The 25,127-nt window shown below is 43.5% G+C and overlaps 1 protein-coding gene across 2 annotated transcripts in view; it reads right to left on the bottom strand.

Annotated features, from left to right (window-relative positions):
- KDM7A (lysine demethylase 7A) overlaps positions 1 to 24,477 on the bottom strand; it is an 83,191-nt gene extending 58,714 nt beyond the window's left edge. The window contains exon 1 of one of the 2 annotated variants that reach the window (XM_039234001.1): positions 24,227 to 24,477. In XM_039234001.1, the coding sequence (XP_039089932.1) occupies positions 24,227 to 24,420 (194 nt within the window). In that variant the 5' untranslated portion in view covers positions 24,421 to 24,477. The remainder of the gene's footprint in view (positions 1 to 24,226) is intronic. The other variant, XM_039234002.1, reaches the window with a different exon arrangement.
- Positions 24,478 to 25,127: the final 650 nt, after the last annotated feature.

The following is a 25,127-nucleotide window of genomic DNA, read 5'->3' on the forward strand; positions in this document are numbered from 1 at the left end:
CTGAATTCAAAGCTACTACCCAGCATCACAAGCACTCGGACTTTAAAAACTCTAACCTTTCCTGCCAGACCTATTGAAATGGTAACTGCCAAATCCCATCTGCATGGCTTGACTCCATGCCCGGACAGGCTCGCCCTGTCGCCAATGTGTCACAATGACAGAGTAGGCAGTTTAGGAAGACCTGTTGTCTATTCCCGCTTGAAATCTTATGTTTCTCTCCGGTTAAGAAAACACAGAAAAAGAGAAGCAGGAAAATATACCAAGGAAGGAGATGAAACACTACCAAAAAGCACCACTTGTCTGAGGCGATTCAGTGCGCAAGCGGTCCAACACAGGCCAGCAGCCCACACAGCACAGCAAACCAAGGTCCATGATGCTCAGTCATCAAAATAAAAGAGTACAGTGTTCTCTAGGAGAGCATAACATATCTACCAAATCCTTCTAAAAATAACTGACATATGAGGAATTTTCTCTCCAGAGCAACTTTTCTGAGGACACTCAACTACATCTCACAAGAAGAATCTTCAGTTCGTTATAAGAAAGTTTTATCCCAGTAGACCATATCATTCCTCAAAGACAGCAAAATGGTTGCTAGTTTTATATGGTAATTAATTTGTGAAATGTTAACACTGCAATTGTACCCATGCTAAAGGTTACTTACCACTACAGAATATTTCTAGCATTTTGAAAAAGAAAGGATTTGAAAAGGATAAAGGGAGAAATAAATTAAACAGCAGCAACCAGCTTCTAAGTAAAATCTTATCACACAAGACATCTTTCCAAAGTAGCAGGACGAGAAAACTATTCAGTGAGGTAAGTGGCTTTCGTGTTCTACTTTGCAGGTAACACTCCCTGTGCATCTGCACATAGATAGAAGTAAATAAAGAACACTTTTCATACAGGCATTAATACACAAATATGACCATCATGTAAAAAATCTGTTATTTACTATTAGTTTTTTTATAAATTCCTTTCAATGTTTATTTATTTTTGAGACAGAGAGACACAGAGTATGAGCAGGGGAGGGGCAGAAAGAGAGGGAGACACAGAATCCGAAGCACGCTCCAGGCTCTGAGCTGTCAGCACAGAGTCTGATGCGGGGCACCAACTCACAAATTGTGAGATCATGACTTGAGCCGAGGTCGGATGCTTACGCGACTGAGCCACCCAGGTGCCCCTGTTATTCACTACTTAATAAAGGGAATCAAAACTCTTTTTTTTTTAATTTTTTAATGTTTATTTATCCTTGAGAGAGTGAGAGAGACAGAGAATGAGCAGGGAAGGAGCAGAGCGAGAGAGGGACACAGAATCTGAAACAGGCTCCAGGCTGTCAGCACAGAGCCCGACACGGGGCTCGAACCCAGGAACCGTGAGATCATGACCTGAGCTGAAGTCGGACGCTTAACCGACTGAGCCACCTAGGTGCCCCAAGGGAATCCAAATTCTACTTTCAAACTCAGTATCTGTCATTTATGACCTTTCTTCCCATCAATAATTTTCTACAGCTTTGGGTGGGAGTCTCCCAAAAACAGATCCTGATACACAAACCTGAGAACAGATGTTCACATGGCACGTGATCCCTGGAGGCACTAGCAGAGGGGTGTAAAAGTGAGCCCGGAAGGGAAGAAGCCGCAGTGCAAACCCTAATGAGCATTTACCCCTTTCAGGACATCTGGAAGACTAGGTAGTAGGGGCGTGGTCAAGAGAAAGCAAAGTTATTTATCCATTCTCCCAACAGACAATGGTTGATGGCTATCCTCAGGGCATTAACTTCCCAGCATTTCCAGCCTGCTTCAAATGCAAGGTGCTGAGTTCCTACAGCTGGAGAAAGTCCTCAGGCCAAGTCTCAAGTGTTTGGGCAAGAAGTCTTCAAGAGATAAAGACAGAGGCACCTGGGTAGCTCAGTCAGGTAAGCATCTGACTCTTGATTTCAGCCAGGTCATGACCCCTCACAGTAAGGACTTTGAACCCTGTGTTGGGCTCCGCCAGTGTGGAGCCTGCTTGGGATTCGCTCTCTCTGCCCCTCCCCAGCGCTGGCGCTCTCTCGCTTGCTCTCTCTGTCTCAAAATAAACTTAAAAAATTAAAAAAGAGAGATAAAGACAGAGGTAGAAATAGACTGAAACACAGAGAGCCAGGGGAAACTAGGGTAGTGCTCCTACAGAGCCCGCTACGTATGCAAATTTCCAGTCTAGCCAAACTCGTATGTGCACCCACTTGTTCGTTCTTGGTACACGTATCTCATCTCAATACTCATTGTGTTCTTCACCCTTCTCCATACTACCCCTCCATTGTCTGGGGGACAAACATTTAACAAGTATATACATAAAATACATATGATAAAGTTATCATAGGTAAATAAGGTATAAATTAAAATACTAATGTGTAATATTAATAAGTAATATTAATTATGTAAGAAATAATATGCAATTTACTAATATGTGATATTAATTAATATAAATAATATTTCTGAACAAAAATTGTCCAACTTGATGAAGAAATCCACAGTTGATTTGTGTAGGAACCATCACTGGATCACGGCAGTTCTCAGAGGAGAAAATAATCATTCCTGGCCGCATATTATATATCAGTTCCAGAGACATACATAAAATTGATGAATTTTCAAAACAAATTTTGTTTCCCCACTCAGAACAGTCTCTGCTCTGGGCTCAGCTACCAGGCCTCTCTTATGAGACTGGACCATTGTGTAGAACGAAACATGGAGCAGATGGAAAGAGGGGAGTCTTTTGGACAAAAGGGATTGAAATATCTTAGGTATCCTAAGAGAAGTTCCACAGAAAAAGGCACCACTTCAGGAACTATTTTTATTTTTTTTCAATGTTTATTTATTTTTGAGAGAGAGAGAGAGAGAACGTAGCAGGGGAGGGGCAGAGAGAGAGGGAGACACAGACTCTAAAGCAAGGTCCAGGCTCAGAGCTGTCAGCACAGAGCCTGACGCTGGGCTCGAAACCACAAACCATGAGATCACGACCTGAGCCACAAGTTGGATGTTTAACTGACTGAGCCACCCAGGCGCCCCACCCCAGGAACTATTTTTAAATTAAAGAAGAGATCATGGTGATGACTAGGGAATTTCCAGACTTCTGTTGAAGAGGAAAGTGCTACACTAAAGTACATTTATGTATGGGTGGGGGTGAGTGGGGGTGTGGGTGTGACGAGGGGGATGAAAAGGGACCATACAGAAGGGTTTATTGGGGAGGAGGTCTGAGAGTGAAAAAAGAAAACAAGAAGTTGGGATTAGGTAGCCGAGATTAGGCCACAAAGAGACCCCTAGAGGTCAATGTACCCCATGGGAGGTGAGAGCAGGAAAAAGAAATCGGAGCAGCTGGAGGTGCAGGCCCTTAACTGGGTTATTAGTTTAGCAACCATAACACTGTACGTGGGGAAAAGACACACATGACACCATCTTCTTTCCTTCATCAAGGGATAAAGGTCATACTGTAAAAGGAACCCAAAATGCCTTCTATGACTCAGCCATTCACTCATTCAAAGCACTATCAGAATAGCACCTGAAAAGCTACCTTGAAAAAGATATCTTGAAAAGCACCTGATGGGGCGCCTGGGTGGCTTAGTTGGTTAAGCGTCCAACTTTCGCTTAGGTCGTGATCTCGCGGTTCGTGGGTTCGAGCCCCGCGTCGGGCTCTGTGCTGACTGCCAGCTCAGAGCCTGGAGCCTGTTTCAGTCTGTGACTCCCTCTCTCTCTGACCCTCCCCTGCTCACGCTGTCTCTCTCTCTCTCTCTCTCTCTCCTAGAAATTAAAAAAAAAAAAAAATTGAAAAGCACCTGAAATATAACAATGATAAAATTTTTTAAAATCAGATGTCTACACTCTTGAAGCTTACATTTTATGTGGGGGAGACAGAAAAACAAGCAGCCATACAGTCTATGTCTGATGGCAACAAGTGCGGGTGGAGGAAAAAGTGTGCCAGAGGGTAAGGGATTTCCTATTTTATACTACAGCAGTTAGGGAAGGCCTCGCTGAAAAGACGACAAGGAGAAAACACCTAGAGGAAGCGTGGAACAGGCCGAGGGGTTTGTGAGGAAAGAATGCTCTGAGCTGAAGTAACAGCAAATGCAAGGGCCCTGAGGCAAGTCTGGCCTGTAAGAAAGAGGGAGCAGGCTGGTGTAGCGGAAGCACAGTGGGCCCGGAGCTGCTGCAGAGGAGACTCTGGTCTTAGCAGCCACAGACGGCTTTTACTCTGGCGGAGATGGGACTCTCTGGAGGCTTTCAAGCGGCAGAGTCACAAGACCTGACTTAAAAGTGTCACTGTGGTTCTGCGCTAGAAGGAAGGGGACCAGTTAGAAAGCTACTGCAATAACCTGAGTTTATGGAAGGGGAGTGATGTGAAGGGATGAGGTCATGAAGGTAAGGCCACCAGCATTCTGCTGAAAAATTTAATGCAGATTCGAAGAGACGAAATAAGGATGACTCCAAAGATTCTGGCCTGATCCCCCTGGAGCTGCCACTGACAGAAAGGGGAGACTGCAGGAAGGGGAGAGGGCCGACGGGGAAGGGAGCTCCGGGTTCGACTGTGGACACACTAGAGGGTGGGATGGCTACAACTCAGACTCAGTCAAGTAGAGACATAAAGTTGGCAATTACATATTCAAGACTAGAGCTCAGGGGAGAGGTCTCTGAAGGAGAGAAAAACTTAGGAATCATCCGCATATAGATGAAAGCTGAAGTCATGGGATGAGACACATGCTAGAAAAAGAGAGCTACTGAGGACTAAGCCCTGGGGTCCTCCAGTGTTAAAAGAGAAAAGGGAGATAAGGGACTGCAATGAGGGCGCAGGAGGAGGAGAAGCGGCGCTGGAGAAAACCCAGCACAGGGCCTCCCCGGAAGCCGAGTAAGGGGAAGCTCACCAGGAACTGAGGAGACCCGCTGGCACAGGGTAGTAAAGACGGAAGTCCAACTGGATTCAGAGAGAGTGGGACCTTAATTAGCAAAGAAGAGATAGAAAAAAAAAAAGAACAAAACTGGAAATCGTAAACATGGACACTTCTTTCGATGAGTTTGCTATAAACAGAGTTAAGAAATGAGGGCTGCAGATGAAGGGGGAGGGTCAGGTTAAGGATGTTTTCTTCTTTTTTTTTTAAAATGAAAGTTATATACTACTTGCTAATGAGAAAAAATTATATGGGGGAAGGGGTGCAATTATTGAAGTCATGTCCTTGAACAGATGACAAGGGACGGGATCTAATATACCTAAAGATAATTCCCAATAACTTGGCAGTTTCCTTTTCTTTTTGGAAAGTTACATTTCCAGAAATTTCCTAAATCTGAAAGTAGATCTCTCCATGCTACAGCAAACTTTGGCAACTGTGGCTCACATACAAATGGCTGGATACAAGATGTGCAGCAATGACACTTCAAAAACAATGACTAGAATAAAAAGCACTAAAGAGGAAAAAATGTCATTTATTTCAAGAATACACATTATTCTGGCAAAACAGATACGCTACGTGTCCTCATTTAAGGGTCCCTTCTTTCCAATGGGTATGTAGACACTTTCGAGTGACTTTTTACTGACCCAGCTCAAGGTCTACTAAAGTGTATAGTTATGCATACCTGCGTCAAGCAGGCTTACGGCCTCCTAGGAAGACAGGACATCTGAGAAGCTGATCCTCAAGTCACTCCATCTTGCTCTCAATACTAAGGAATATGCTGCGGTTCAGAACACTTACTCTTATTTGCTGGGAAGGCAAGGCCACCACTAAAATAGGGAGGAATCCAGGGAACCCCAGCACCGTCATCGCCGTAAGAAAAGCTGGAGGACCTGATGGGATCCAGTTCCCAGATGGCATTATCCTGGCAACAGGACACACTCACGGGAACTGAGGGCCAGGACGGCTTGTCTTGCCCCTGGGCCTCCTGTTGTAGGAAGCCATTCTCATTTGGTTAAGTTCTTCTATCCTTTACTGTCTCTTAAAGAAATGTGTATTCTTGGAGCACCTGGGTGGCTTGTCAGTTAAATGTCCGACTTCGGCTCAGGCCACAATCTCAGAGTCCATGGATGTGAGCCCCGTGTCAGGCTCTGTGCTGACAGCTTGGAGCCCGGAGCCGCTTTGGATTCTGTGTCTCCCTCTCTCTCTGCCCCTGTCCCACTCGTGCTCTCTCTCACACACAAATAAACATTTTTTTTAAATTAGGAAATGTATATTCTTTCCCTGTGTCTGTAATTATCCTTTCCTCAATCAGCACCGCCCTTCTGCCAATCTTACACACACACATTTTCTGTGATAAAGACTCTTTATCTCAATACATATACCTTTTCTCACAAATATTCAAATATGTAGTGAGTACTGCAAACATGTGATTTAACAGATACCTTTGCTCAGGACGAAATTAAATTTAAAAACCCAAAATCCATTTACAGCTGTTCTAAAGAAAACTGTTAAATGAATATTGTGTTACACAGATACAGGAGAAACCGTGACAGTGATCAAAGAAAACTCACGGAGGAGGTGGAGAGGAAGACACAGAAAGGGAAGAAAAGTCACCCGTATCCTAACATCACTCGATCTTAAAGTCCTAAGAAGCTCGAGCCACCTTCTTCCTCTGTTCTATCCAGAGAAACAAAAGAACTTCTCAGAGCCTGGAGCTGGTGAAAGAACCATGAGGCAGGCCTGGGGCCAGGGCTGAGGCTGAAAACAAGCACTCCGCAACTGGGCAACTAGCAGGAAGGAAGAGGAGAAGCTGCTCGGGTCGGTAACAACCCTGAAGAGTAGAGCAGCCCCAACAAGGTGATTCTGAGAGAAAGATGTGTGTGAGAGACTGTGGACGAACAATTCAAACAAGGGGTTCAAGGAATGAGGATACCAGAAAGAATGTCATATCAGGGGATCCCATCTCGCCCACCACAGGCTGGATGCCCACAAAGGGAAAGCAAGAACAAGAAAATTCAGGAGCGGACGCCAACACTGGCTACCCGGCATTTGGATGGTTGGAAAAGCAGGTTTGGGGGAAGAATTCCCTGAATCAAACAGAAGGGACTCTGCTTCCCTGGTAACCATGGGATCTGATCCTTTGATATACAGAAAATAAGGACAGGCTAGCAAAAAAAAGAAAGTGACTCAAAGAACCAGGCACACAAAAAATTAGCCTTAAAAAAGTACTGAAATAGGGAAGACTCTAAGAGAGAAATATGACTCAGATCTGTGACAAGTTAAATTAAGTAAAAAGACTCAAATCCTCTAATCTGCAGATAAAACTATTTATGCCCCACGACTGCTTCAGAAAGCAATGAAGTGAAAAGGACTGACCACACGTCTACAGTACAGCGTGTGTGATGTGACAGGTGAGGCACTGTGGGAGCTCACAGAGAAGAGGAAACCATGGACCCACAACGCAGTCTCTGGGGGAGAAGGCTCCGATGTAGCTTCCCCAGAAGGCCACAGAAAGTTTCTGACGTCACTGATGGGAACTGGCCAGAAAGCTTCTGCCTCCAGGGTGCTTTGCATCCAATACTCTGCTACTTACTAAATTAGGATGCTATCCAAACTCACTCGTTCTGATTTTTGTTCATGTGGAGGTGTTTGTTTGTTTGTTTGTTTGTTTGTTTGTTTTTAAACGATCTATGGAGTTTCTGAGCACTGAGTATATCTCCAGGACCTCCAAGCAGATCCCGGGACCATTTAATTTTCTTGTTTATATTTATTAATACTAAAGTATTCATAAAATACTATATAAATCAAATGGGCCACGGTGGACATTATCCAAATTTCTTTGTCAAAGAGTGACTGCTAATCTGACAACAGCTTTTGCACATAAAAGAACACCAAATGAGGGCACCTGTGTGGCTCAACTGGTTAAGTCTTTGACTCTTGATTTCATCTCAGGTCACAGTGTCACAGTTCATGGGATGAAGCCCCGTGATGGGTTAAGCACAGACAGCATGGAGACCACTTAGGATCCTCTCTGTCTCCCCCATCCCTGCTTGTGCTCTGTTTCTTTCTCTTTCTCAAACATGAAAAAAATTTTTTTAAAAAACAACACACCAAATTATCTATAATGGTATAGGTTCTCCCAGCTTGAACAAGGTCATAATTTCCCACACATGATGTCAGGCTGTTATGATTGCTAACTGATAAATGGAGTCAATATTAGATGTTTGAAATACCTGTGTTCTGAGCTCAGGGAAAACTATACTTCTAAATTACAAACAAAGAGAAGTTCTGCACTTCTTCACAATATATTTTGAAAATGTTTTATTCCCCCTCCCCATAATATAATACAAATTGGATATGTCGTATATTCTCTAATATTGATCTTGACGTATTAGAATTAGCTGATGAATGCAACTTACTGCCTTGGTAAATTAGTATCTTAAATTTGCATAGTTAGTAGGGTTTTAAGCTCACCAAACTTATATTTCAGTATCAATGTTCCTTCTGCTTCCTGGTTCTGCTCAACATTCCCCTAAGAACATAAGTTTAAAACATGACTAACAGGGACGCCTGGCTGGCTCAGGTAGTTAAGTATCTGACTTCAGCTCAGGTCATGGTGCCGGCATATTGTGGGTTCAAGCCCCACATCAGGCTCTCTGCTGCCAGTGCAGAGTCTGCTTTGAATCCTCTGTGCCCCTCTTTCTCTGCCCTTCCCCAGTTCATTCTCTCTCTCTCAAAATAAATAAATAAACTTTAAGTTTTTTTAAATAAATAAAATATGACTACAGATTTTAAAAATTTCAAAATGCGTAACACTAGGAACATACCTTAAGGATACCCAAATGCTTTTCAAGAATAAAGATAAACAGGGGCGCCTGAGTAGCTCAGTCGGTTAAGTGTCCAACTTCAGCTCAGGTCATGATCTCACAGTTCGTGGGTTTGAGCCCCGCATCGGGCTCTGAACTGACAGCTAGCTCAGAGACTGGAGCCTGCTTCGGATTCTGTATCTCCCCCTCTCTCTGACCCTCCCCTGCTCATGCTGCCTCTCTCTCAGAAATAAATAAAAAACATTAAAAAAAAATTTTAATACAAAAGAATAAAGATAAACATACAAAAGTAACATATACTACAACACTGTTAAGTACTAAGAAAAAAGAAAGAAGAGAAAGGGAGAAACAGATGAAGAATCCATCAGAGAACCAGGTTAATCATGGTAAATCCAAAGAATGGAATTCTATGCAGTCATTTCAAAAGAATGAGGTATCTGTTATGCTGCTACAAAAAGCTCTCCTCAACATCCAGGGTATTTTAATAAATGAAAAAGAGCACCACTTGGGTGGCTCAGTAGATTAACCATCTGAATTTGGCTCAGGTCATGATCTTACAGTTCGGGAGTTCAAGCCCCACGTCAGGCTCTGTACTGACAGCTCCGAGCCTGGAGCCTGCTTCCGATTCTGTGTCTCCCTCTTCCTCTGCCCCTCACCCCTCCCCCTGCATGCGTGTCTGTGCTCTCTCTCTCTCAAAAAATGTAAAAAAACAATTTTTAAAGGAAAAAAAAGAAAATGAGCACCGTAGAGAATCATCTACACTGTATATGACATCTGCCTTCTGGGATGCAAACTCAAAACTGTTAATGTTGTTTACTGCTGGAGAAGAGGACTGTAGGAAGGAGACAAGAGATTTTTTCATCTTTCTCTATTTCTTGAATTTCTCACTAGACTTTTCTGGTTTTGTTTTGTTTTTTTTAACTACAGGGTGTGTGGTCAAAGGAGGTATGAACCCTTTCTTGTATTCATCTTTTTACTTCCCTATATTGCTTAAAGCTAATAAATGTTATACATTAAGATAATTCTTTAACGAATAATCAACAGATAATGCTAATGAGCCAATTAATTCCAAAATTTGTGATAAAGGGAAAGAAACATTTAATTCTACCTCTCCTATACAATCTGTACCACTAGGTAACCAAAGGAGTAAAGAAAAATCTTCCCTTTAAAGAAGTATTCTAAATAGTAAAAAAGAATTACATAAGTAAATTATCATTTTGGAACCACTCATAAATAAAATGGATATTGGCATTGGTCAATGGCAGTAAACATGACAAAAAGAGAAAACAGCCAAACATTTTATGCTTCCTGACAGAAGACTATACCTGCCACTTATAAAGTCTTTTAAGTTTATTTACTTCTTTTGAGGAGGGGGGCAGGGGGAGAGACAGAGAGAGAATCCCAAGCAGGCTCCACATTGTCAGATCAGAGCCCAACACAGGGCTTGAACTCTTGAACCACGAAATCATGACCTGAGCTGAACCCAAGAGTTGGACAATTAACGGACTGAGCCAACCAGGAGCCCCTATAAAATATTCTTGGAAGGAAAAAAACCTGAATCTGATGAAGTTTCCCTAGATCCAACTACCAATTTACAAGAAAGAGAAGAATGTGTTAAAAGATGCAGCAGGGATGTAATAAGCAAAATCCAGAAAGTAGAAAACTTTGCAGGAAAAATGAGCACTGTCTACCAAAAATAAATTGCCAGAGGAAAACAAGAGACACGAGGAAAACCTACAGATGAGGGTTTTCCAAAAGCAGCACTAGGGACACTGAGGGATGGATAATTCTTTCTTGTGGGGGCTGTGCTGTGCACAGATGCTTAATAGCATCCCTGCCCTCTACCTACTAGATTCCAGTAGCAATTCCACCCGCCTCCACCCCCTCCCCACCCCAGTGCCACCAAAAAGTGTTTCTAGACATTGCCAAGTATCTTCTGGTGGCGGACAAAGCACATACAGCTGAGAACTACTGCTACAGATTAAAAGACTTGTGGACTGTATTTGGATCCTGATTTCAAGAAACAGTAAAAAAAAGGCTAATGACATTTTTGAGACAAGTGGAAGTTTGAATAATGACTATTCCATGAAATTAAGGAATTGTCAATTATTTTTAGTTGTGATAATGGTATTTTTCTCTAAGAGGCCTTATCTTATAGATACACTTGCTGAAATATTCACAAATGATCTGTCATAAATTTGCTTCAGAACAACTAAATGCAGGGCGCCTAGCTGGTTAAGTGGAGCATGCAACTCTTGATCTCAGGATTGTTAAGTTTGAGCCCCACGTTTTAGGTGTAGAGATCCAAAGCAGGCTCCAGGCTCTGAGCTGTCTGTATAGAGCCCAACACGGGGCTCAAACTCACAAACTGTGAGATCATGACCTGAACCAAAGTCGGACACTTAACCGACTGAGTCACCCAAGCATACCAAAAATTTAAAAATCTTAAAAGAAATTTTTTTTAATGCAAGGGAAGAGAGAGAGTTAAATGAAACAAGACTAGTCATGAACTGATAATCACTGAACTGGACAGATGGTTACCTGGGAGTACATTATATTATTCTGTCTACTTTTGCATATGTTTGAAATTTTCTCTAAAAAATAAAACCAAACAAACCCAAAAATTAAAGTCAAGACCATCATGGTAGCTAGCAGCACTCAGCTGAATGGCAAACCAACCCAGTAACTCAATCGTGATGACATTCAACTGATTTCCACTAACCATCCCATGAATGCCACTCAGAGGCACTCAAACTAATGCATTTAAAAAAGCAACAACAACAATATTCATCTTTTTCCAAGACAAATTAAAAGAAATGAACTCCCAGGATACCTTAAACCCCTGGAGTTCACAAAACACAGATTAGGAAATGCTGCTTTAGAGAAATTCCTGAATCATTAATAATGCTTTAGAGATGCCTATTATATTCATTTACTTGCTCAGTGTATATCTGTTCCTCTATGACACTTCGATTCATCAATTTTGTTTTATACTAAAAATAACCAAAAGCAGTCGTATTTTACAATATAGATAAGAATAATATTTTTATCTTTATTTTTTAATATAATTTGTCAAATGGGCTTACATACAACACCCAGTGCTCATCCCAACAAGTGCCCTCCTCAATGCCCATTCCCCATCCCCCATCCCCCCAGTTTGTTCTCTGCATTTAAGAGTCTCCTGTGGTTTGCCTCCCTCCCTCTCTGTAACTTTTTCCCCCTTCCATTCCCCCATGGTCTTCAGTCAAATTTCTCAAGATCCACAAATGAATAATCTGTTTAAAGTTAGGGACACAACTTAAATATCCACTAGTGAACACTGTAGTGAAGAATATTCTCCCGCAAGGTTATTCTTCCCAGCCAGCAAATGATAAGGTACACTTAAAAATATATTATGGGGCACCTAGGTGGCTCAGTTGATTAAGTTTCTGACTTCAACTCAGGTCATGATCTCGCAGTCTCTGAGTTTGAGCCCTGGGTCGGGCTCTGTGCTAACAGCTCGGAGCATGGAGCCTGCTTTGGATTCTATGCCTCCCTCTCTTTCTGCCCCCCTCCCCTGCTTGTTCATTCTCTCTCTCTCTCTCTCTCTCAAAAACAAAAAAAACATTAAATATATATATTATATGTATATTAGCAGATATAAGGGGGAAAGCATACGGTTCTCTTCATAGATACTGAAGAAGCCTTTTAACAAATTCAGCATTCATTCATGATAAAAACACTAAAAAAACTTTCTTAATATGATAAATTATGCCTAAAGCTAGTATCTAATTTAATGAGGAAACAGAAGCATTTCCACTAAAATCCAGAACAAAGAAAGGATATCCACTGTCTCCACTACTATTTAATATCTTAAGTGGGATAAGCCTGTACAATTAGATAAGAGAGTTCATTTAGAGGCAGAATAGGCCTGCTAGGAACCTCTAGTGAACTGATGATCCACAAACTCAATTCTTTCAGTAAAACAGCAGGAAATAAAAGTAGCTTCAAAAGTCAAATCTTTATTTATACAACCAAATAGCAAGCAAATGGTAGAGAAAAGCCCATTTAGAACAGTAACAAAGAAAACAATATATAAGAATAAACTTATTAACACATTTGCAAAATCTTCAGAAAAAAACATGTAAAAAATTTTTTTAATGTTTTTATTTATTTCTGAGAGAAAGAGAGAGACAGCATGAACAGGGGACAGTCAGAGAGAAGGGGAGACAGAATCTGACTCAGGCTCCAGGCCCTGAGCTAGGTGTCAGCACAGAGCCCGACGTGGGGCTCGAACCCATGAACCCTGAGATCATGACCTGAGCCAAAGTGGGACGCTTAACCGACTGAGCCACTCAGGCACCCCTATCAGATACATTTAAAATGTTTGTTTTTCCCCTGGGGCACCAAGGCACCCCTATCAGATACGTTTAAAATGGTTTCTTTTTTTTTTTTTCTTTCTTTCTTTCTTTCTTTCCGGGGAGCCTGGGTGGCTCAGTTGGTTAAGCATCCGACTTTGGCTCAGGTCATGATCTCACGGTTCATGGGTTCGAGCTGCGCATCGGGCTCTGTGCTGACACCTAGCTCAGGGCCTGGAGCCTGATTCAGATTCTGTATCTCCCTCTCTCTCTGACCGTCCCCTGTTCATGCTGTCTCTCTCTTTCTCTCAGAAATAAATAAAAACATTTAAAAAAAATTAAACGTACCTGACAGTCACAATAAGTAGACCTAACCAGACATCACTGTTCTTGGTATTACATGTCCATTCTCCCCAAGTTAATTTGGAAATTCAATGTAATGCCAGTAAAATATTAACAAGTTTTATTTTTTAAGTTTTAATTTTAATTCCAATTAGTTAACATACAATGTTACAGTAGTTTTGGGTGTACAATGCAGTGATCAACAATTCCATACATCACCAAGTGCTTATCACAAGTGCCCTCCTTAATCCCCAGCACCTATTTAACCTACCCTCCACCCTCCTCCAGTAACCATCAGTTTGTTCTCTATAATTAAGAGTCCATTTCTTGCTTTCAAATAATCAACAAGCTTTTAATGAAATTAGGCAAGTTGCTACTAAAGTTCATATGGAAAAATAAACCTGTAAGAATAGCCAGAAAAACACTGAAAACAACTAACTACAAGGATGGGACTGGTCTTACCAGTCTTAAAACCACACACTAAAAGCCATACTTAAAAGTTATGGTAGTGGTACAAGAGTAGATAAACAGGTCAGTGGAAAAGAAGAGAAAGAGTAGAAACTGATCCAAGTATATAGCATATTTCAATATATGACAATGGTGGCATGTCAAATTACTGGAGCAAATAAGAATTTTTCAATAAACAGTGCTGCGACAGTTATGAAAATTTATTTAGAAAAAATAAAATTATATCCCTATTTCATACTAAATACAAGAATAACTTCCAAATGTATTAGGGATCTAAATGGAAAAGAAAACAGAACCATACAAATTATCAAAGAAAACACAGTTAAAATCCTTTTTAACCTTGGGGTAGAGAAAGCTTGCTAATTATGACTCAAAATCCAGAACCAGTAAAAGACTGATAAAGAGGACTACATATATTTTTTAATTTGCATGGCATAAAAAAATCACCACAGGCAAAATGATAAAAACAACTACAACCTTGGAGAGAAGATTTATATATGCCACAAAGCGCTAATATACCTAACATATAAAGAGCTCCAAAAAACTGACAGTCAGAAAAAGTTATAAAATTTTTTCAAAAAAAGAAAATGCCAGAGGCGCCTGGGTGGCTCAGTTGGTTGGGCATCCAACTTCAGCTCAGGTCATGATCTCACAGCTCATGGGTTCAAGCCCCACGTCGGGCTCTGTGCTGACAGCATGCTTCAGATTCTGTGTCTCCCTCTCTCTCTGCCCCTCTCCTGCTTACTCTCTCTCTCTCTCTCAAAGGTGAATAAATATTAAAACAATATTTTAAAAAAGATTAAAAAAAAAAGAAAAAAGAAAATGCCCTCAAACATATGAAATGTTGTTTAAGCTCATTTACAATTAGAGAAATGGAGGATAAAAAGAAATACCATTTTCCACCTATCAGATTGGTGAAGATTAAAAAACGTAACAACAGGGGCGCCTGGGTGGCTTAGTCGGTTAAGCATCCGACTTTCGCTTAGGTCATGATTTCACGGTTCGTGGGTTCGAGCCCCGCGTCCGGCTCTGTGCTGCCAACTCAGAGCCTGGAGCCTGTTTCAGTCTGTGACTCCCTCTCTCTCTGACCCTCCCCTGCTCACGCTGTCTCTCTCGCTCGCTCTCTCTCTCCTAGAAATAAATAAAAATATTAAAAAAAAAAAAAAGGAACAACTTTCTGACGGCAAGAACGTGGGGGAAGATGCACTCTCCTATCCTGCTGGTGGAACTGCAAAATGGTCCAGTCATTCTGGAGGGAACTCCGATAATCACAAACAACATATGCACTTATCTTCTGACCAAGTAATCCCACTTCTGCTCATCTAACCTGAAAATACCTCTAACAATGTGAAAATACATAAGCACAAGGTTATACTCTTTTTGGTAACCATTTGTAACACAAAATATTATAAACAATCTAACTGCCCATATACAAGAATGGATGAATAAAGCAGGGAGCATCCACACAATGGAGTACTATACAGCTGTTAAAAAGAATAAGGAAGAGCTCTATGAACTGACATGGAATGATTTCCAGTATGTATTATTAAGTGGGAAAAAAAAAAAGTATTCATCATAAGCCACCCTTTGTGTAAAGGAAATAGATGTAAGAAAGTACACATTAATCATTCCACATTTTGTGGGAAAACAAAAACTCCACACCGGATAAATCAGAAACTAAAGAGAGGTGCTGGAAAAGAGATGGAAAGGTGCTGGAGAGATAAAGAGGGTGTGACACTTTTTCTTAACGTTTATTCATTTTTGAGAGAGACAGTGAGAGAGAGCACACAGGCATGAGCAGGGGAGGGGACAGAGAGAGGGAAACACAGAATCTGAAGCAGGCTCCAGGCTCTGAGCTGTCAGCACAGAGCCCTACACAGGGATGGAACCCACAAGCTGTGAGATCATGACATGAGCAGAAGTCGGGCGCTCAACCGACTGAGCCACCCAGGCTCCCCAAGGGTGTGACACTTCTGAGCACACATTTTCATGTAACTCTACTCTTAGAACTGTGGTAATGCTTTACATACTCAAAATATAAACCAACAATTAAAGCCAACCAGGATGTGGGAGGAATCCAAAATGCAACATAAACAGTAACAAATAAACCCAACAAATAAATGACATGACACACTAACCTGGGGGAGAAAAGAACAGAACCTAAGTGTGGAAAAGTGTTTGACTAGATGTTATAGATATCTAGAAAGTATAGGCTAGATACTATAGATATATATTTGATATTATAAAGCTAAGGTTATTGTAGGTATAAAACTAAAAACAAAAAGAACCACAAATATACTATAATTTATTTAGTAAATTTATTACTAGGATATGGTTTAGCAAGTCTAGAACTACTTTATGTATCTATTAGGATGGAAGAAAACATAACTATATTGTAGATAATAGAGCTAGACTGTCCAACTCACTGCCGAACAAACAAAAGTTACAAGTAAGGAAAGGGGGAAGGCTAAAATGAACTCTGTGATACTGGATTAGCATCAAAGTTATGATTATGAAAACTCATAGGTTTTACAACTACAGATAGATGGAAGAGAAACAAATACAGTTGTGTCTGCATAGTAAAGTTCCTACCTTTGTCATGGAAAAGGCCTACGGGCAATAAGTCCACATAATGCCAGACCTTGGTTTCTAAAAACCATTCTCCAATAAAGTGGACCAGAACTCAGAGAAACCACACAAAAATCATCCAAGTTACCATTAATTCACACTACAATTGATGGGGAAAGTATAACACTAATATTAATGGAAAAGTAAACAACCACTATAGTAATAACACATCACTTCCAAAGAAAATCAGAAACTTGGTAGCAGCTGCAAGGTAACACTGGTCAACTGTTTGAAAGCTGCACAAATTATTGTGGAATTGAATTGCTCAAACCAAGTAAAGCTTGCTTTATAATCAAATTCCTCTACACCTGTTCCATTATTCTTAAATCCCCATTTCTAAGACATTCTTCCCCTTGTATATGCAGTAAAATCAATTTCATACCTAAGAACACAGGATATGAGAGCATACCACGGAGAAATCTGCCCCAAACTAATAGTTTAAAAAAAAAAAAACTTGATGAGAGAACTATCTCACCGCCTCCAAGCAGCGTCAGATAAGAGTCCTGCGTCAGAATAGATTTTGTTCCAATAGCAAAATCAAGTATACATACACTTTTATAAGGGAAACACATGAAAAGAATGCTCATGTATTTTCTTATGATAAATCGTCACATCAAAAAGAAAGTGGAGGGGTGCCCGGGTGGCTCAGTTGGTTAAGCATCCAACTCTTGGTACAGCTCAGGTCATGATCTCACAGCTCGTAATTTCAAGCCCCAAGTCAGACTTTGCACTGACAGCTTGGTGCCCACTTGGGATTCTCTCTCTCTCCCTCAACCCCTCCTCCCACTCATACACATGCTCACTCTCAAATAAATAAACTGAAGAAGAAAAAGGTATTGAGAAGTTCCACAAACGGGCTTTTGTTTTCTGACAGGGAGATGTATGTTCACTTAGTACGTTTATGTCATAACACTGAAAGTAACTTCATCTTTAAAGAGAAATGTATATAAAATAAATTTTAAAAATAATTTTTATCCCTAATTTAAAAAGTAAAAATATACTCCAATTAGAAATCCATTATAACAAGCATGAAAACAGTTAAATTATAAAACTTCTCAAATATTTTGTAAGTATTATTCTCAAAGCAGTTATGATCATTTTTAATATATTCATGCCAAAGATAGTAATTTAATAAAGAACAAAAACAAAAGTACAATGGTTATCGCTGTACCTCTCTAGAACCTGTTGCATCTATCCCACCTATCCACCACGACCCCCAACATCCCCGGATAAAGACAGATAAGGGGGAAGAAACTCAGTACCACCTACTACTGGTCAAGAGAGTGAGCTCAGGAGTCAGCTCACTTGAATTCAGATGCTAGCTCTATAACCTTCTAGCTTTGTGACCCTGGGAGAGTTAGTGACCTCTCTAACCCTCAGATCCTATCTGTAATAAAGATAATAGTAACACTTATCCAGCAAAGGGACTATGAGAAACAGATGAGCTAATTAATATGTCTAAGACAATCAGAGCAGAGCCTTGCACTTGGCATAAAGCATTCAATAGTGTCTGAGTGAATTCCAGGATTCTGGTGACTTCAGGTGAGTACCTGAGAAACTACTACCAAATAGCTCAATTCTAGATAAAAATTTTTCTTTTCTCATAAATGAAGCTCTTCATTCATTCTTTTATAACATTTGAAAGTTACCAAAATTGATTCCAACTTTTTTTTTTAATTTTTTAATGTTTTATTTACTTCTTTTTTGTTTGTTTGTTTTGTTTTATTTATTTCTAGGAGAGAGAGAGAGACAGCGTGAGCAGGGGAGGGTCAGAGAGAGAGGGAGTCACAGACAGAAACAGGATCCAGGCTCAGAACTGGCAGTCAGCACAGAGCCCGACGCGGGGCACGAACCCACGAACCGCAAGATCATGACCTAAGCGAAAGTCGGACACTTAACCGACTAAGCCACCCAGGCGCCCCATGTTTTATTTACTTCTAGGAGAGAGAGAGAGACAGCGTGAGCAGGGGAGGGTCAGAGAGAGAGGGAGTCACAGACTCTGAAACAGGCTCCAGGCTCCGAGCTGGCAGTCAGCACAGAGCCCGACCCGGGGCTCGAACCCACGAACCGCGAGATCATGACCTAAGCGAAAGTCGGACGCTTAACCGACTGAGCCACCCAGGCGCCCCTGATTCCAACTTTTGAAATCAACTCTTACCTGGACAATTACAACAGCCTTCTTCCTGGTCTGCTTGTCACCTTTGTCTCCCTCTTAGTCTATTCTCCACAGAACAGCTGGAGTGAACCTTTTAAAGGTTAAGTCAAATCGTTTACTCCTCTATTCAAAATACACCTGAGTAAGCAACTTGACAATAAACTATAAGAGAAAAAAATAATCTATGACTTTACAGTTACTGATTCATTATATTGTATACCTGAAACTAATGTAACATCACGTGTCAACTCTACTTTAATAAAAAAGAAAATACAAAAAAATTTAAAAAAATTTTTTAATTAAAAAAATACACCTGAGTAAAATCAAAAATATTCTTGTGTTCAAAGGTCTCCTTCTCAAGGTCTTCCATAATCACACCATATAAAAGTGGCCTTTTATACTATGTACAAGTCTTTCTTTTCTCCTAGGTCAATTCCCTTTTCTTTTGTAGTATATATTTATCTATCTTCCCTCCACCAGAATATAAGTTACAAGAGAGCAAGGAATGTCTTCTTCATTGTTATACTCCTAGCACCAAGAACAGCGCCACACATACTGCAAACTCTGGCCCAAAGCCAACATCATACTTAACAATAAAACACAAGAAGCAATCCCATTAATGACAGGGACAATAAACAAAATCGCAAAATACCATACATCAGCTACCAAATTGGTAAATTATTAATTTTTTAAACTTTGAAGTACACTGCAACCATTAAAATGGTTTTTAAAAAATCTCCAGTGCAGGGGGCAACTGGGTGGCTCAGCTGACTGAGCAGCAGACTCTTGATTTCATCTAAGGTCATGATCTCAAGGTCATGGGATAAAGCCCCGAGTTGGGCTCCACGCTGAGCTTACAGCCTGGCTAAGCTCTGTCTCTCTCTCCATCTGCCCCTCACTCATGTGTGTTCTCGCTCTCAAGTTTTAAAAAAAAAAAAAGATAATTATTTTGGGGCACCTGGGTGGCTCAGTCAGTTACGCATCCAACTTGAGCTCAGGTCATGATCTCAGAGTTCATGGATTCGAGCCCTGCACTGGGTGAGCTCTACACTTGACAGCGTGGAGCCTGCCCAGGATATATTCTCTCTCTCTCAAAATAAATGGAAGGGAGGGAGGGAGGGAGGGAGGGAGGGAGGGAGGGAGGGAGGGAGGAAGGAAGGAAGGAAGGAAGGAAGGAAGGAAGGAAGGAGGGAGAAAAGAAAAAAGAAAAAAAAGGAAGGAAGGAAGGAAGAAAACTCTCCAGTGCACTGACATCTCAGTGAATTTTTACAACTGCATACATTTATGTAACCACCACCCAAGATCAAGATATACAACATTTCCTGAACTTCAGAAGCTCTCCTGGTTGGGCCTCCTCTCAGTAAATACCCCTAGAGAGGTGGGCACCAGTCTGACTTCTCTCACCCGATTACCCCTGTACTTGAACTTCATATAAGCAGACTCAAACAGTATTCGCTTTTGTGCCTGGCTTCTTTTATTCAACTTTATATCTGTGACATTTGCACATGTTATTGCATGCATCAGTAGTGCATTCCTCTTTTAATCATTTGGTAGCACTCTATCTTATGAATATACCACAATTTATCCAATCCACTGTTGATGACATTCAGGCTGTTCCGGTTTGGAGATAATAGGAATAGTACTGCTATGAACAATCTTGGGTATGTCTTTTGGTGGAAATATCTGCAGACTGGCAAAATGTTTAACTGATTCTGGGGGGAGGGTTTTAATAATACTTTAAACTGTAGATGATACAGGAAAATATAAGCAGGCACTGCTGGTGAGAGTGTAAACAGGAATAACCTTTCTGGAGGACAATCTGGCAAGAAGAACCAGAAGCTTGAAAATATCTGTGTCTTGAGACTAATAATTCTACTTCAAGGAAATTTCTTGTTGAATATTTACAAGTGCCAGATCTTCTAAGTGTTTTACATGTATTAATGCATGTGATTTATTCTATGGAAATATTAGAGATGCTCACAATGGTTTAGAAGGATGTCAACCATCCATCATGAGGAATCACAAGTAGTAGTAGTAAACAAGGTAAAAAAACAAAAGGGGAATGATTTTAAAACATCCTTATAATAAATTAAACATTACGCAGTCACTGAAACTGCTTTTAAAGAACACAGTTCTTTAATTACAGACACAGGAAAAAGTATATGTTAATAAAGTTAGGTTAACAGTGGAATGAATAAAATGACTTCCAGTTTTTTAAATATATGCATATACCTTAAATGTTAAAACAGTGGTAATCCCTGGAAGACATGGGTACTTTCATATTCTCGGTACTTTTCTGCACTTCCTATTTTTTCTGTATTAATTTTGTCATCACTAAAAAGACTAGTAAACAAAGATGTTTACATTCTTATGGGGAGACAGAAGATATTATAATCCAATTTAATTAGGGCAGTGATGCAGTTTTGTATAGGATGATATTAAGAGTACTATGTAAAAGACCTCTAGCCTAGAGATTAGGGGGTGAGACATTATCAGGAAAGATCTCCATTGTCTTACTTCCACCAAGGGCACAGAGAGGAAGAACTCCCTCTCTAGGCTGGAAGGAACCTTCATAGGAAAATCCTGTTAATTCTTCAGCTCACCATCCTTAGGATATCAATTACGCATTGTACCCTGGCAAGTGTCCCTTTCCCCGCCCACTTAGCAAAAAGGCTTAGGCAGAGGAGGAGCGATAGGAATTCCTGAACACCAAGGATACAGGAGTTCAACAGCCTCCAACCTGGAGGCAGCTGGTTCCACCCACTGTGCTGCCCGCTGAAATGCATAAAGGAAGGGCCTCTCCTTCCCTGTCAGGCTAAATGAGGGCAAAAACTTCAGATTTCCAGATGTCAGAAACTCCAGGCAGAGTAAACTCAAATTTATACCAAAACACTGATTCCTTGAGTTCAAAAACTTCTTCTACTTAAAGAAACAAAATCATCAAGAAATCATCCCGGTAAAGATCATTCTCTGTATCAGCCCTCCCACCCCCTCCTCCTCTGCAGACAGACCACCCCTGGAAACCAAAGGAAAGCGGACCCTGCAGATTAAAACTATACCTTAGTAGTTGAGGGGCCAATTCTCACTTTAGTAAATGGTATTTGCGTAATCATTAATACCTAAGGAATATTTTGAGGTGTTCAAGAAAACACTCACTCATTGTATGGTACAATAAACATTATTTTCTCTAATGTTCCCCAAATTACCCATACTTCATTCAGAAACTTGCTGAGAAGATGTTACTTTTGCATGGCAGGGTGTTATTACTAAATTTTCTGTTGACATCTGAACCACATTAAAATTCTCAAGGACTGCTGGCCAAAAAATATATATATATTTCAGAGTCACTTCCACATATATGAAGTCACACAAATTTATGTAATAAATTTGTTTTGGTCTCACTCTCCTTCAATATATGCCCCTCTTTATTTTCCCTTCACACTTGTTTTCAAATTTATACTTAAATGTGTCACAGAACTCTCCATAAACTACTGCAGCTTTTCATGGGTATAGTGTTAAATTGCCTAAATTAAGATAAAAAAAATTTCCAGTCTAAAATTTATTAATGTATCACATCTCTACATCACACAATAGAGCAAATTTCTTATGCAGCTAAAATAGTTCTTTGAAAAAAGTAACTATTTACATAATCACCAGGGATCCTGGTTTTATTCTATAAGTAACCTAGATTTTTTGGATAATCTACTCTGGTTGCTTAGAATATGTTATGGAAACAGAGGATATAGAAATAGAACTGGCAAAATTTGGTATGTTCAAATTTGGGCTTTACATATCATCAAAATACAGGAGAAAATCGCTTTGGAGTAATAAAAAAGAACGTTGGATAATCTATTCTTAATGACATGTGCCAAAATTGTAATAATATTCCCTAAGCACAGATCAGACTGTGAAAGATAATCTGATATACACAATTCCGACGCTGTCCTTTTACACTGGCAGTTTGGTAGGGGATGGGGGGGGCGGTTTGCTGTTGTTGCTGTCAGAATTGCGCAACCTGATTAAATAAAACTACTTGAAGATTAAGTAAAACTAACTGTACCTAGCACTAAACACTGAAAAGAACGCTGTAACAGAAGTGGTTTTCTCTCCCAGGGCCAGTAGAGGGAGACTAAGACATCTGGCCTGGTCGTGCAGTGTTTCTGTAAAATTGGGGAGGGGGGAGCGGAGGCTGTATTTAAATGTCCTGCTGTCAATCAAAGGACACTTCCTACAATCACAGTCACCATATCTGCTATTAGCCGCGAGCCTACTCTCGTCAAGATACAACACCAAACGGTGCTCGCGTAACCTGCTTCACCTAAAGGTGACCGCAGGCTTCGCCACAACACCCAAATAAGGACTTTGGGAGCCCAACCCCAACTAGTTTCTTTGTTTAAATGCCTGCGAATCCCTCCCACGCCGGAGTCAAGAGGCTGTGGCGCCGCCCTTTATTAGCCTCACACTTTGATTACAAAACACACGAGTCGACGGCTTGGCGGCGGAGGCGGCCCGAGCTCTCACAAACGTCAAACCCGAAACGCAGGCGGCTGCGGAGGCAGAGAGCGACGCTCGCCGCCCCCGCCACCCGGCCCAAAGTGCCCACCGGCCGGCCAAAGTTCGCCCGCACCAGGCCCCCGGATGCGAGCCCCCGGCCGTCCGGGTGTCGCCGGCCCCTTGGGCGACGGGAAATTTCACTCTTTGTAAAGTTTGAGCTGCGGCGCGGGGGCGACGCAGGGGGTTGGGGACCAGAGGCTGTCCCTTCGGGCCCCGCTGCCCACTCCACCCCCGCCAGGACCGGGTGTGCTGGGGCGGCGGGCGGGGGGGGCACGGTCCGAGCCGACCTGCCGCCCCGCCCCGGACCCCCGGACCCAAACTTCCGACTAGCATCTTTTAAGTCCCCGAGAGTGCCTCATCTGTTGCTCTGTTTACTCCTCGGAGCCCCGCAGGGCTGACGCTGCCGACGCCCCCGTCCCAGTGCCCAGCGGCGGAGGAAGTTTGATAAAGACCGGGCAAGGGGGCGCGACGGGGACCGCAGGGGGGAGGGGAGGAGGGCAATTTCTGGAGACCCTGAGCCGGGGCGAGCCGGTCGCCGCCCGGAAGGAAGGCGCTGCGGCCAGCCGAGCAGGGCGGACGGCCGGGCGGCGACTCCGGGCCGGAGCCCCGGGCGGGCGGGGCGGCGGCCGGGCTGCGGGCGCCGCGAGGGGCGGCGGGCCCGGCCGGCGCTCCGCCCGCCGCCTCCGCCGGCGCCTGCCCCGGCCGCGTCCCCTCGCCCCGGTCTCCCCCTGCCAACTTCTCGGCCGGCCCCCTTTGTTCCCGTTTGTTGTGGCGACTCTTCTCCCGGCCGGGCGATCCCACCAGCCCCCCTCAGCCCGCCCGGCGCCCGGCGAGCCCGGGGCCCCGCGCGCCCTGCTGCCCGGGCCGGGGGCTCGGCGCCGGGGCCCCTCGGCGCGCGGCGCGGCGGCCGGGCGGAGGGGGGCGCGGGCTGCCGGCGCGGTGGCGGCGGCGGTTGGCCCGTGGCCGGCCGCGGCGGCGGCGGCGGGGCTGGAGGAGGTTTATTTACCTGCCGTGGAACCAGTCCTTGCAGATATCGCACTCGATCATGAAGCGGTTCACGTCGTACGGCTGCCGGCACACACAGTACACCGGCGGAGGCGGCGGGGGTGCCGAGGCCCGGCCCGGAGCCGCCACCGACACGGCTGCCGCGGCGGCTCCAGCTGCTGCTCCCGCGGCCACCGCCGCCGCCGCTCCGGCCATCTTTAAAAAACACACACACGCTCGCTCGCTGCTCCGCTCGCCGACTGGAGCGAGCGCAGCCGCCAGCCAGCGCCGCCTCCTGCAGCAGCCGGAGCAGCAGCCGCGGCGGCTGCGGCGGCGGCGGCGGCGGCGGCGCCTCAGTGCGCGCGCGCGAGGTCGCTGCCGGGGCCTGGGGGCGGGTGGCGGCGCGCGCACGACGCGCGAGGCTCCGGCCCGGCTCCTTCCGGCGCTCCGCGCGGGGCCGTGCGTCTCGCGCACGTCGTCCCGCCGCCGGCGCGCGCGCCCCGCTCCCTTCGCGTCGGCCGGGCGGGGGCTGGGGGCTGGGGGCTGGGGGCTGGGGGGTGGGGGGACCCGCTGAAGGGCACGCGGGGCGGGGGAGGCGGGGGGAGCCAGAGGCTCCCTGAGGACACGCGCGGCGGCGCAGGGAGCGCGGCCGCGGGAGGAGGACGGCGGGAGCGTGCGAAAAGCCGGCTTCGGCGTTCGAGTGAGAGCTGAGGCCGGGGAAGTTCCTGCGCAGGGGAGAGCGGCACGCGCTGCGTCTGTGCGCTCGGAAGGGAAACCGAGGAAGTTAGAGCCCCGCCGGCACCTCCCGACGAGGGGAGACCCCTTAGGCCAGCAGCCGCCGCCCCGCGACCTTTGCGGGCCGGAGCCCTGCCCAGGGGCCCGACGTGCTGGGGAGTTCCTCCGACTTCCGAAAACGTCCCACT

This window comes from Hyaena hyaena, unplaced genomic scaffold (genome assembly GCF_003009895.1).
Source record: "Hyaena hyaena isolate Hyena2069 unplaced genomic scaffold, ASM300989v1 scaffold_82, whole genome shotgun sequence".
In the NCBI taxonomy this organism is placed as follows: domain Eukaryota; kingdom Metazoa; phylum Chordata; class Mammalia; order Carnivora; family Hyaenidae; genus Hyaena; species Hyaena hyaena.